Source organism: Lithobates pipiens, unplaced genomic scaffold (assembly GCF_037356315.1).
Source record: "Lithobates pipiens isolate NorthernLeopardFrog02 unplaced genomic scaffold, aLitPip1_a1.2 Scaffold_18, whole genome shotgun sequence".
Taxonomy (NCBI): domain Eukaryota; kingdom Metazoa; phylum Chordata; class Amphibia; order Anura; family Ranidae; genus Lithobates; species Lithobates pipiens.
In genome coordinates, this window is record NW_027507758.1 from 559,349,991 (window position 1) to 559,363,135 (window position 13,145).

At 44.4% G+C, this 13,145-nt stretch overlaps 1 protein-coding gene across 1 annotated transcript in view; it reads right to left on the reverse strand.

The window, feature by feature from the left end:
* The window catches only part of CDC5L (cell division cycle 5 like), an 85,364-nt gene extending 73,496 nt beyond the window's left edge, over positions 1 to 11,868 (reverse strand). Inside the window, exons 1-3 of the mRNA XM_077488956.1 lie at positions 11,691 to 11,868; positions 3,258 to 3,361; positions 2,864 to 3,025 (exon numbers count right to left, since the gene is read on the reverse strand). Coding sequence (XP_077345082.1) covers positions 2,864 to 3,025; positions 3,258 to 3,361; positions 11,691 to 11,735 — 311 coding nt within the window. The 5' untranslated portion in view covers positions 11,736 to 11,868. The remainder of the gene's footprint in view (positions 1 to 2,863; positions 3,026 to 3,257; positions 3,362 to 11,690) is intronic.
* Between the last annotated feature and the right edge of the window lie 1,277 nt (positions 11,869 to 13,145).

The window sequence follows — 13,145 nt, forward strand, 5'->3', positions numbered from 1 at the left end:
CAGAATTGAAGGTCTTTCAAGATGACGATTAGCGGAAACACACACACTGTTCAATGGCCCTGAACTGCGAATAAGGTCAAACTTTCCCAAAGGTTTTCCAACCAGAAACCATGTAGGAGTAAAATCCCTGCTGTTCTTCTGGTGGTACCGGTATAATAACTCTGTGGAATCAGTCCTTGGACGAGGGACTTCATGCCTACAGATGTGACTGGACATTTCAGAAGCTGTGTCTCCTTGTCGGGGCTTTCGCAAACTAGGACGTAACCTTGGAAGACAATACCCAAAATACACAGATTTGATGGCCTCTCACTACGGAAAAATATCCTTGCAATCATCCTCCCACAGGGAAGGTCGAGTCATTAGGAATTTTTAGCCTACGCAGGAGGATGGAAAAGGACCCTCCTTCCTTTGTTTTTTTTTGTTTTTTTACTTTTGAGAGGTTTAAGTAATCTTTTTTTTCTGCGACTTGTCCTCTTGCTGTTGAGCTCATGGAGAATGAAAAAACTCAGGAAATACTTTGTTTGCTGTACAATCCAGAATTTATTCTAGTTCTGGATCAAACAGGAGGAGGTTACCTGAAAATGGTATACCACACAGCTTAAAAGGGATACTAAAGACAATTTTTTTTCCTTTAAAAATAACAAACATGTTCTATAAACCTGCCCTGTGCAGTGGTTTTGCACAGAGCCGCCCAGATCCCCCTCTTCTCTCTGGAGCTCCTGACCTCTCCATCCTCTTGAGTACACCCCACAGCAAGCAGCTTGCAAAGGGGGTATCTGAGCCAAGCCGCAGCTCTGTGTCCATTCAGACACAGAGCTGCGGTTTTGCCCTGCCTCCTCTCTCTCCTGGTTGGCTTACTGACTGACAGCAGTGGGAGCTAATGTCGCCGCTACTGTGTCTCAGCCAATCAGGAGGGAGAATCCCTGACGGCCAAAGCACTCATGCACATTGCTGGATAGAGATGCGGCTCAGGTAAGTATTAGGGGGGCTGCTACACATAGAAGGCTTATCTTAAGGCATAGAATGCATTAGGATAAAAAAAAAAAACTTCTGCTTTTACAACCACTTTAACAATGGAGTTTCCTAGTCAAGTCTTTAGCCATAAGGCTCCTCTGACAGAATTTGTAAGTACCTCCGATCTGGCTGACATTCGTATGGAGACGCAGGTTCTTTCATGCTATTACTACTGTAGGACTCACTGATAATGGGGTACTTTGACGCAGGAAGTGGGCTTAGCACTATATGACCAAATCCCATTTTTTTTCATATGTTCAGGTGTTTTTAAATAGCCTTGCAGGATTTAAATTTTTGTATGTGGGTGCTATAATCTATTTTGTTCTGTTTGAGGTCTTATAGCAGCACCATCCCCAAGTCTGTTTGTATTCGTATGGCTGAGTCATCAATCTATCCCACAGCCCTAGACAAGGTCAAAGAGATTTCAAAATCTCTTTTTGACTGTTCCCACCATATGATATGCTTTAACGGATTTAGCTAGTATTCAAGGTTCCTAGCAATACAGGAAATTGCCATAGCAGGCTTTATGTTCCCCATAATAGACAGCCAGGATCTTTTAAGCAGCAGATCTATATATTTTTTTGTCCATCGGCTCTTTTATGATGCCAATGTCCTTAAAAAGCTAAAATCTGTATTTTCTGTGACCTGGGGAATAGGACGCTTCTAGTTTAGGCATTTTATTCCATATGGCAGTTGGATCTTCCTCAGAAGGGCATCTCCTCTTATGAGCTTTTGAGAAGAAAATGTCTCTTTCCAGATCCTGCTATTCTCTTGTCACAGAATCAAAAACAAGAAGGCGAACCAGTTGTGCCAACATTTTCTGGCTCCTCCATCCCGCAGAGTCTGCAGTGAAAATCATGGCTTGAATGCCAGTTCTGAAATCAAAAGAGGCCGCTGCGCTAAAGACCAAAACCAGAAATTGGCACCAGGTGGGTTTTGCCTCCTCCCCCTGCATCCTTGCGGCCGAAACAGATGCTGCAGTCCTCTCCTGAAGGTTTCCCCACTTTGGGAACTGATGACGATGGACATTGGACATGTCTGAGGATGCTCCTCAGCTACCAGAAACATGTCGGCAATACAGAGACCAGAAGCACCCACTACCTCCTAATGAAAAACTGGGGCAAAATGATAACAGACCAGTGCAGGCTTTCTCCCTGCACATACTGAGAGGATATTTGAGAACTCGTAAGCAAAAGAAAGTTTAAAAAAAAAAAAGTGTAAGTTCGGAGGAAACATGAACACTGAGGATAAGTGGGGATAGGCCTCCTTTTAAAATTTGATGGTGAAGGGTTTCTGTATCTGTGGGGGAGAAACTACAATCTCTCAGGTGTCATCCTGAAAGACATTTTGGGAAAATTAAATAAAAGTGAATCCTGAGAGATAAGGTTGCAGTAGTATAGCCAACCAAGGGTGAAGATCAGATTCCCATTATTCAGTTATCCTATAAACCACTTCTCCCAGTCTAAGAAAGTTGACAGATCTTACAGCAGACCTCCAGTCATTTTACTCACCTCCACCACCTGTAATAAGGAGAAAAGACCTTCCTTATTTCAGTCACGCAAGCAGTTGATGCTCCATTTTGAGACTCTCACACCAGAATTTGGGCAGGCACATCACATACAATGCAAGATTATCAGGAGCTACCAATTACATTTTAAGAAGTGCTGGTGCTACAAATTGTTTTTACAGCAATAAGTGCCATATGAATCACTATGCACACCAAGGTGACACACAACAGATCCTGGCAGTTACAATGACAGGAATTTGCACAGCCGAGAAGTGGCATACAGCATATAACACTATGAAAAACCTTAGAGATAAATCAATTAAGTTCCAGGATTTTACTTACAGTAAATATTCGTAATGTTCCAGACACTGAGCTGCTGTGCGACCTATGATTGGGGCAATAGTTCTCCATTGTGTAGGCATCAGCTTGGCCAAGTGCAGCAACTTCTCTTCCTCCTCACGAGACCATTCTGTCTTCTTAATACTCGGGTCCAACCATTCATACCTGTCATCGGAAAACAAACATCAACATTCTTGCAGCAGAATTAAAAATACACTCAAGCCCAACTCCAGCCAAATCTCCCATTCATTCCAATAAAAAAAAGCCATCTATTATTTGCTGGTATTGGGTTAGGCAGAGCCGTCTTAAAGACAGGCCCCTAGAGTGAGACAGACACTTAAACCGGCTGCGTTGTCCTTTTGCAATATTCTAGATGTATTTTTACAGTCTGACTTACCATCGGGCTTTGCACTGTTTAGCAGATTTCCTGTGTAGCAAAGATGCAATACGAGACCACTGGTTTTTGCCATATTTCATAACCGCAGCTTTAAGAATTTCATCCTGTGAAAAGAAAGGCAGCACGATTTACCTTCTATAAGCAGCAAAATAAGAAGCAGCCGTTTCACACGGAAGTTATCGCATTTATTAAAAAGGCATATACACTTACAGTTTTCTCTTAGTTCACCTAATGCAGTCTCCTATGGTGAGGCGATGGTGATGCTACACTGCTCCTGAATTCAGTGCAGTGTTAAATCAAAGTAGGCTGTGGCTGCGTACACATCGATTTTCTTCATAGGATTTAGGCCAATATGTATTCTGTTACATATTTTTGGTATATTGATTGGTTTGCACAAAAGTTAGTGTCTACAAAACTATGGGATATTTTGATTTATTTCTTTACGAATAATGGTGGGGATCAGCATCTTATAGCCGGACTGCTACATTGCAGAGGAAAATCTGACACAGACACTTTTTTGGGGACCAGTGACACTAATACAGTGATCAGTGCTAAAAATATGTTTCTTCTCGGGCCACTGGCTATGGGGAGAGAGTCCCCACGCTTCCGACCTGTGTGTCTACAGAGCCGCGCTCCATAGACTTACACAGCGGGACTTGGGCTCACCCCCCCCCACTTCCTCCTCACTGCATTTGATCGACAGCAGCAAGAGCCAATGGCTCCTGCTGCTGCTCAAATGCTGTGTAAGAAAAGAGGGGTGAATAGATGCAGCCATGCACAGCGCTGATCTCTTCTCCCCTTTCTTACTCCTTTTCATACAGGGGAATGGGGTGCACAGGGAGACTGATTTTTTTTTACCTTAATGCAAACAATGCTTTAACTAGAGGTCGACCGATATATCGGCCGATATTTGCCGTTTTTTAAATAATCGGCATCGGCTAAAAAGCCGATTTAGAACTACAGCAGGACTTTGAAATGACTTCTGTAAGAAGTCAGTGTAAGTTGCCTGAGTCGTCATAGCAACACTTTCCTCCTCTCTGGGCAGACTGCCAAGAAAAGAACTAAATGATACAATGTTTACACTGAATGAATGAAGTCATCTCTGTGTGTAGAAGTTCTCAGTTTAACCATTTAAAGACCAAATCTTTTCTGACACTTGTTGCTTACAAGTAAAAATCCTGTATTTTCTGCCAGAAAATCACTTAGACCCCCCAAAAATTATATATATCTTTTTAGCAGAGATCCTAGGGAATAAAATAGCGGTTGTTGCAATATTTTATGTCACACGGCATTTGCACAGAGGTCTTTCAAATGCATTTTTTTGGGAAAGAAATACACTATTTAAAAATAAAATAAAAACAGTAAAGTTAGCCCATTTTTTTTTTCTTCGTCCGAAAGTTTTGACTACCTGTTTTTATTTAAAGCGGAGGTCCACCCTAAAATGGACCTTCCGCTCATCGGATTACTCCCCCCCTCCGGCGCCACAATTGGCACCTTTCAGGGGGGAGGGGGGTGCAGTTACCTGGATAATCCAGGTAACTGCACCCACTTCCGGGCTAGCTCTCTGCGGAAAGGGGCGTACATTACGCCCCTTTCCGCAAGTGCCCGCCCCCTTCCGCAAGTGCCCCGCTGCCTGCTGGGAAACACACAGATCCCAGAGGCAGCGGGGACCGTCCTCATTGCACAGCGCGGCTCGCGCATGCGCAGTAGGGAACCGGGAAATTAAGCCGAAAGGCTCCATTTCCTGATTCCCATACCCAAGATGGCGGCGGCAGCACTCGAGTGTCGATCTAGAGATCGGCTTCGGGTGCCGACATCGCGGGCGCGCTGGACAGGTAAGTGTCACTATTTTAAAAGTCAGCAGCTGCAGTATTTGTAGCTGCTGACTTTAAAAAAAAAAAAAAAAAAAAAACGCGGAGTCCCGGCGGACTCCCACTTTAATAAATACATAGGTTTTTTTTTAATCTAAATCATACATACAAGTACACTGATTGGAGGTTTGTTTTGTTTAATAAATGTTTAAATGTAAGAAATTTTCTGTATCACTTATGAAGGCTGCTTTCACACTGAAGCGGGCAGGCGTTGATGGTAAAACGCAAGTTTTAGCGGCTCTTTACCATCATTTTAGCGGTGCTATTTGGCTGCTAGTGGGGCACATATAACCCAGCTAGCAGCCAAGGAAGAGGTTAAATGCACCCATGAAGCACTGCTGCCAAATCACATTGCATGCGCTTCGGCAGTGGTGCCCATTCATATCAATGGGCAGGACTGGTGGAGGAGCGGTATACACCACTCCAAATGTGCTGCTTGCAGGACTTTTTTTTTTTAAGATCCTGCCAGCGCATCGCCTCAGTGTGAAAGCACTCTGTCTTTCACACAGACTGCAGGGGAGCCATTTTGCAGGCACTTTACAGGCGCTATTTTTAGCCCAAAAGCGCCTGAAAAACGCCCCAGTGAGAAAGGTGTGTTAGATCAAGGGGGATTAAAAAAATAAAAATAAATAAAAAAGGAAAAAAATAAATAAATAAAATAAAATCGGCCTAACATATCGGCCCAAAAAAAAAAAAAAAATCGGCATCATATATATCGGCTATCGGCCACCATGATTTCTAAATATCGGCATCGTCATCGGCCAGAGAAAAACCCATATCGGTCGACCTCTAGCTTTAACCACTTAAGCACCGGAAAATTTGTCCCCTTAATGTCTGGTCCATTTTTTGCAATACAGCACAGCGTTTTAACCAATAATTGCGCGGTGATGCGATGCTGTACCCAAACAAAATTGATGTTTTTTCCTCACAAGTTTTATTTTAGTGGTATTTGATCACCTCAGCGGTTTTTATTTTTTATTCTTTGCTATAATAAATGTATCTGGACAGGACCAAGTGCTATGTGCACTCAGCACCAAGGAGGATCCAACAAGGATTTTCAAATTGTGGCGATACTTTGTATGTAACTTCCCATATGTATAGTGCACAGCATTGCATATATTTGCTTGTACTAACTGTACCCATTTCCCTGAGGCACTATAAAGCATAACCGGCTATACACCTGCTGCAGTGCATGAACCCTTGCATAGGGTTGTCTCCAAACCACCCCCCCCCCCCATAATGACAACACTGAGCCAATCTACAAGCACCAGCATTGTTCCATTGACTAAGCCACACCGGAGTACCAGATATCTTCTTCTCTCAAGGCAGCTGAACAGTGCAGCAGGAGAACATAGATGATATGTTTTGCTGCGGGATATTTATTCTGTTATTCTGCCTGTCACAGGTCCACTTTAAAGTTTTACTGTGAGCAAAATAGAGCTGCACGATTCTGGCAAAAAAAAAAAAAAAAAAGAAAAAAAAAAAAGAAAAAAAAAAAAAGGTTTTGCTTAGAACAAAAGATGCCGATTCTTGCAGCAGAACAACATTTTTTACTGAATTTTTTATTTTTATTTTTTTATTCATTGAAGTGTAGTATTTCCCCCAAAAATGTGTTTGAAAGACTGCTGCGCAAATACAGTGTGACATAAAATATTGCAACAACTGCCATTTTATTTTCTAGGGTCTCTGCCATTAACATCTGCCGCTCCAGAGAGGTGAATGGAGGGTTTGATTTGGGTTGGACCGATCATGTGAAAGGGGCCTAAGACTGCTTTCACACTGATGCACTGGGGTTTACCCACACAGCGGGTGCACCAGTGGCTTTCCTGCGGGTTAGCTACACTTTGCCATAGAAGTCTATTATATCCTGCAGGAGTGGTGCACTTTCTAAGAGCACCAAACCCCCAGGTAATAACTGAATTCTATGGCTCAGTGTGGATAAGTTTGAAAGCAGCCCAGTAACTGTTGCAGAACAGATATGCCCATATATACAGTCATTTTAGTAATAAACTGACTTTTAATAAGTCTTTCATTCAGGTATCACCTTCTGTTGCTGTGCCAGGCAAAGTGCATTTGGTATCACTCTGCCTGTGATGGAAGCCAGCACTATACAGGAAGCATTTGCCTATGTGGCTCTGCTCCGCAGCTGCTTGTTTCCTCTACCACTGGCTTCTTTTACAACACTGATGCCCTAGAATGGTGGGCTGGCAACCCCTGATCTGGGCTTGCCAACCCACCATCCCAGAGCAAGAGATTGAGGGCCACATGAGAATGCACCACATGTGGCCCCCGGGTTAAAATGTCTTCATTTACAGACTGAAGTTCATTACTTTGGTCTAAAAGAACCAAAGAAGATGCAATGGTGGTTATTTACTAAAGAAAAATCCACTTTGCACTGCAAGCGCACTTGGAAGTAAAGTGGCTGTAGATCCGAGGGGGACATGTAAGGAAAATAAAAAAACAGCATTTTAGCTTGCATATGATTAGATGATAAAATCTAAAATCAGCAGAGCTTCCCCTCATTTCAGATCTATCCCTCAGATTTAGAGCGACTGCACTTTCAAGTGCTCTTGCAGTGCAAAGCGGATTTGCCCTTTGTAAATAACCCCCGATGTTTATAATTACTTCTCAGCGCTGACAATTTTGATAAACATTTGCTAGCTTTTTATTTTTTCTTTATTTTTTGACAACTGAGTGAGCAGAGAACAGCTCTGCACTTACATGAATGAATCATGGAAATGCTGGATTAAGATTGTGAGGGGGGTTGAATCGAGATTGCAATATTTAACGACTAATCATGCAGCTCTAGATCACAACATTTCTAATATCTTTGTGGTTGTTCACTCACCCATTAAGGCTCTGTTCACATATATGTGATGCAGCACATCGCATATGATTTGCGCAGGAATTGAGGAATTGCACCGCATGCCTGTGCGGATCACATGCAATGTCTTGGCAGTGCGACTTGAGGCTTTCATTTGTATGGCTCAAATTGTACCGCATTTGCACAAGAAAAAAAAAAAAAAAAAAAAAAAAAAAAGGGCGGGAGGTGCAGGACTCTTTTTTTTTCTTTACACTGGAATCGCATTGCATGGATGGTCACACCTATGCGATGCGATTCTGTCAATCGAACTGCCTTTTGTAAACTGTTTTGCGGTGCTGTTTACTTAGCATCGACACCCACTGGAGTTTGCATGAACGCCATGCAATTTCAAAGCAGTGCAGGAAACACATAGGATTCACTGCATTTCCCGCACCACATATATGTGAACTGAGCCCGAATGTGACCTTATTTGTATTCCTTCCTGTAATGAACAAACTTATCTCCCTGTTAAAGTACAACGACTATGGACCCCAGGTATCTTGATAACCCCCGTGAGCTTTCCTAATCAAAAAGCCCAGACCACAGAATCCTCTGGTTTCTGAAATGGGGGGGGGGGGGGGGGGGGGAAACACACACACAGGGGAGAACACAGACAGGACTATGGTGTTGGGGTCAGTAGGTGGCGAAGACACAACGGTGCTGGGCTGGTGGACTTCCACGGTGGCCTTATAAAATTATTGCAGAAAAAAAACAAAAATCACACAGACATCCACACTGCATGGGTAAGAGGAAAAAACTAAAAATCTAAAGACATTTTAGAAATGTTGTGCCCAGCGTTCAGCTTTAAGTGTTGCTCACACCATCCTGGTTGAACTGCATAAGGCAGCATTACACAGCTTATTCCCAACACATAGACAAGGCAACCTGCTTTATTTTTTTCCTATTGATTCAGTTCACACTGTCATGCTGCATTGGTGTGTGCTGAAAAAAGTAGAACTGGTTGCATTTTTATGCAGTGCATAGCATCACACTTCACTACATGCATAGGGCTGAAAGAACTGTCATTTTGAGACATTTCAAAAAGTTAAAGTGGAGTTCCACTCAAAAGTAGAATTTGCTCTCATTTGTCTCCTCCCATCCTCCAGCGCCACCTTTCGGGCGGAGCGGATACCTGTCTTTCCCCACTTCCGGGAGACCGGACCGCGGCGCATTACATCAGCAGCTCGGCTCCCTCTGTCGCTGGGGCAGTAGGAGAGCGCAGTGGTGCCTCACGCATGCGCAGTACTGACCTGGCACAAAGCCGTAATGCTTCACTACCGGGTTCCCTTATCGGCAATGGTGGCAGCAGCACCCGACAGCTGATGGAAACATCAGTTGTGGTGGCAACATCACTGGACTGCAGGACAGGTAAGTGTCCGATTATTAAAAGTCAGCAGCTGCAGTATGTGTAGCTGCAGGCATTTAATTTTTGCTGGGGTGGGCAGAACACCGCTTTAAAGAGGAAATAAACCCTCCTTTCCTTTAGACCACTTTCACACTGAGGCGCTTTTCAGGCACTTTCACGCTAAAAACAGTGCCTAAAAAGCTCACGAAAACTTGTTTCCATTAAAATCAACGAACACTTTCACACTGGGGCAGTGTGCTGGCAGGGCTGTGAAGAACTTCCCTCTCCACTGAAATGAATGGAAAGCTCTTCAAAAGCGCCTGAAAAGCTCTTCAAAAGTGCCTGAAAAGCTCTTCAAAAGCGCTCAGTGTTTTTACTGGCAGTTTAGAAGCGCCTCAGTGTGAAAGTGGCCTTAGAGTTGTCTTAGCCTCTATCTGATCTACAATGGACATGATGCACATTTGTGATCAGTTATGACAGCGGCCATTTGATAGTTTGACAGTTTAGTTGAGACCACAAGTAACTGTTACAGTTATCATTTACCCTGTGCCTTGAATGTAACAGTTTGGTGAAACGGCTAAATCAGCGGTTTTGGTTAAAGTGGTAGTAAACCTCTGGAAAAAAAAAACCTGCAAGACAATAGCATAATGTGCTAGCATACTAGCACATTATGAAATACTTACCTTAGTAAGAAGACCCCGCAGAAAGACCTGCACACCGATGAGGGGGCTGACATGTTTCTTCTGCGTTCGCTGGCTGGGGTGCTGAGAATGGCCAGAGCCGCAATGACGTCACTCCCATGCATGCGCACAAGTTCTGGCACAATGCGCCTCTGACATCAGCGGCTGCATACGAGGTGAATATCTCCTAAACCATGCAGGTTTAGGAGATATTCATTTTACCTTACAGGTATAAATTATTATTATACAGGATTTATATAGTTCTGACAGTTTACGCAGCACTTTACAACACTAGGGCAGACATTACAATACAATTCAAGACAGGGGGAATCAGAGGGCCCTGCTCATTAGAGCTTACAATCTAGGTAAGCCTTACCTGAAGCTCAAAAATTCACATATAGGGGAATACAACCACTTTAAGCTTTACAAAGTAATGCTAAAATCAAAACTATTTTTTTTTTTTAAAGCCGAACAATACTCATTTCAGCTCCAGCGATGCACTATCCCCAGAACTCCCCGCCCAAAGAAATCTTTGGGCAGCTGGCTTCTGGGTCTCGAGCTGTACGTGCGTGGCTCACTGTACAAGGGCTGACAGGCATTGAAAATCCTGCCTGTCTGCCAATTTTATTTCCGTAGGCTACAGTTCCACTTTAAAGCGGAGGTTCACACAAAAATGGAACCGCCGCTTTTTGGAACCCTTCCCCCCTCCGGTGTCACATTTGGCACCTTTCGGGGGGGATGCAGATTCCGGTCTAAGACAGGTATTTGCACCCACTTCCAGGCACAGACTCCCACGGGAGTCTACGCCTCTTCCCGCCCCCCTGCGCTATCTTCTGGGACACACAGGTCCCAGGAGATATAGCGGGGACCAGTTAAGATGCACAGAGTGGGGAACCAGCCAAGAGCCGAGCGATTGCTCAGCATCGCTGGACCCTGGGACAGGTAAGTGTCCATTTATTAAAAAAGTCAGCCGCTGCAGTATTTGTAGCTGCTGGCTTTTATAATATGTTGCTGGAGTCGGCGAGCTGCTGCGGCAGTAGGAATGGGATATATATATATATATATATATATATATATATATATATATATATATCACCCTACGAAATGGGTGGAACGCCTAATATGTTCCCAAAGGTGAACTTATCCTTTAATAAATGTGATGGGAGTGAATAGCAGCTCCCACTAGCCATACATAGTGTATACCAGGCCTCAGTCACACTGAGAACGGACAGGCCCGCTCTATATATAGCCTGAGCCCCCCTAGTACTGTGAGGAGCCCATGTGAGGACACATCCTATATGACAGGTAGGTATGTGTGGGTGAGTGCCCCCCCCCAATGATACAGACTGCCTTCAGGGCCATCAAATGAGGGCATGTGTAGACAGACAGCGCACCCCCCCCATACACATACATGGGGCCTCAGTGTGTGTGAATGAGGCCTAACACACATAACTGGGGGGGGGGGGGGGCAGTCCTCTCCATACCTACCTGTCATGTCCTTCCAGTCACAGTCCCCCACCCACCATGTATACACAACCCCCACAACAGCCAAGCAATGAGCATTTCCAGTCATGGCGGTCACCACAGCTGACTGGGGCTGTCCTGTCTCCTCCATGGAGGACTACACACAGCACCCATCACCAGGGTAACCTGGCCGCTCTATCCCCTCCTCACCTCGGTGTTCCTCCACACCCCGCCCTTTATCATAATCCGCGGCATGTTGGCGGTGTTCGGTCACGTGATGCACCGGGGACTCTCTACTACTATTACACACACACGGGAGAGGCAGCAGGGGCCACGCTCGATCCAGTCCCGCTTGTTGTGGCTGCCGATGACGCGTTACGTCCGACACCAGCGAGCAAAGACCATCGTGTAGAGCGACGCTACTCCGAGGAGCACGCCCTCTGCTGGCTGGAGGTCACCTTTCGCTACAGGTTAGCCGAAGAACACAGAGCGTGTATACGGAGCGCCCTCTGCTGGACAGAGGTCACCTTCACCCAGGAACAGAGCGTCTTCGTCTAGACTAGACAGAAGCGCCTCAAGGCTGACAGAGAATTAGTTGCTGTATAGATCGCCGCCTGCTGGCCGAAAGGTAGAATGAACAGAAGCATTTTTTTTTTTAAGCGGAGTTCCACCCAAAAACTTCTGCTTTAAAGTGGTTGTATAGTCAAAATTGTAACTTTTACCTACAGATAAGCCTATAATAAGGCTTATCTGTAGGTTAAAAAAATAATCTCCTAAACCTGTATGGTTTAGGAGATATTCCCCGTGCAATGATCCGCTGACTGGAGCTGTGCATGTGCACAGGGGATTCTCAGCTGAAAGAAGTCTCCCACACGCATGCGCTGGAGTGACAAAATCGCGGCTCCGGTCACTCACAGCGCCGAAGCCGCGATACACGCCGAGGGAACATGTCAGCTCCCTCGTCGTGGACCAGGTGAGATACCGACGCCTCGTTCTAAGGTAAGTATTTCATAATAAGCTAGTATGCGGTGCATACTAGCTCATTATGCCTTTTGCCTTACAGGTGTAGAAAAAAAAAAAGTAGCAGCGGGTTAATTAATGCTTTAAGTGTTGGTGACCCCCTGACATACCACATTCTCCCAACTGTCCCTGATTTGGAAGGACTGTCCCTGATTTGGTGCAATGTTCCTCTGTCCCTCATTCCTCCGCATTTGTCCCTCATTTTGGTCTGATCCATGTATATAAAATGCACTTTTTACCTATCAGAAAGTGTTCCCCAGAGCTAAACCTTTCATCTGATTTATAAATTGCTGCATTTGTAAATTCCAAAACCAATATAAAAGAATAGTAGTGGTAAAAAAAAAATCACTTGTGGGTTTAATTGAGTTTTTTTATACAATTCTCCTTTAAGGGGGCGTGTCAGGGGGTGTGTCCTATGCCTGCATACTTTTGCTGATAGGTGTCCCTCATTCCCATCTCAAAAAGTTGGGAGGTATGACATTTGGATGTAATTTTTTTGGGGGTGAAGCAGATACCCAGTTTTTATGGGCACCCAGCTCTAGAGTTGCCACCTCATCCCTTTAAAACCAAACACATATTAATTACATAGATTCTGTGGCTGATTAAGGTGATAATTAAACTCACTTGGTGCCTTATCTGCATTCA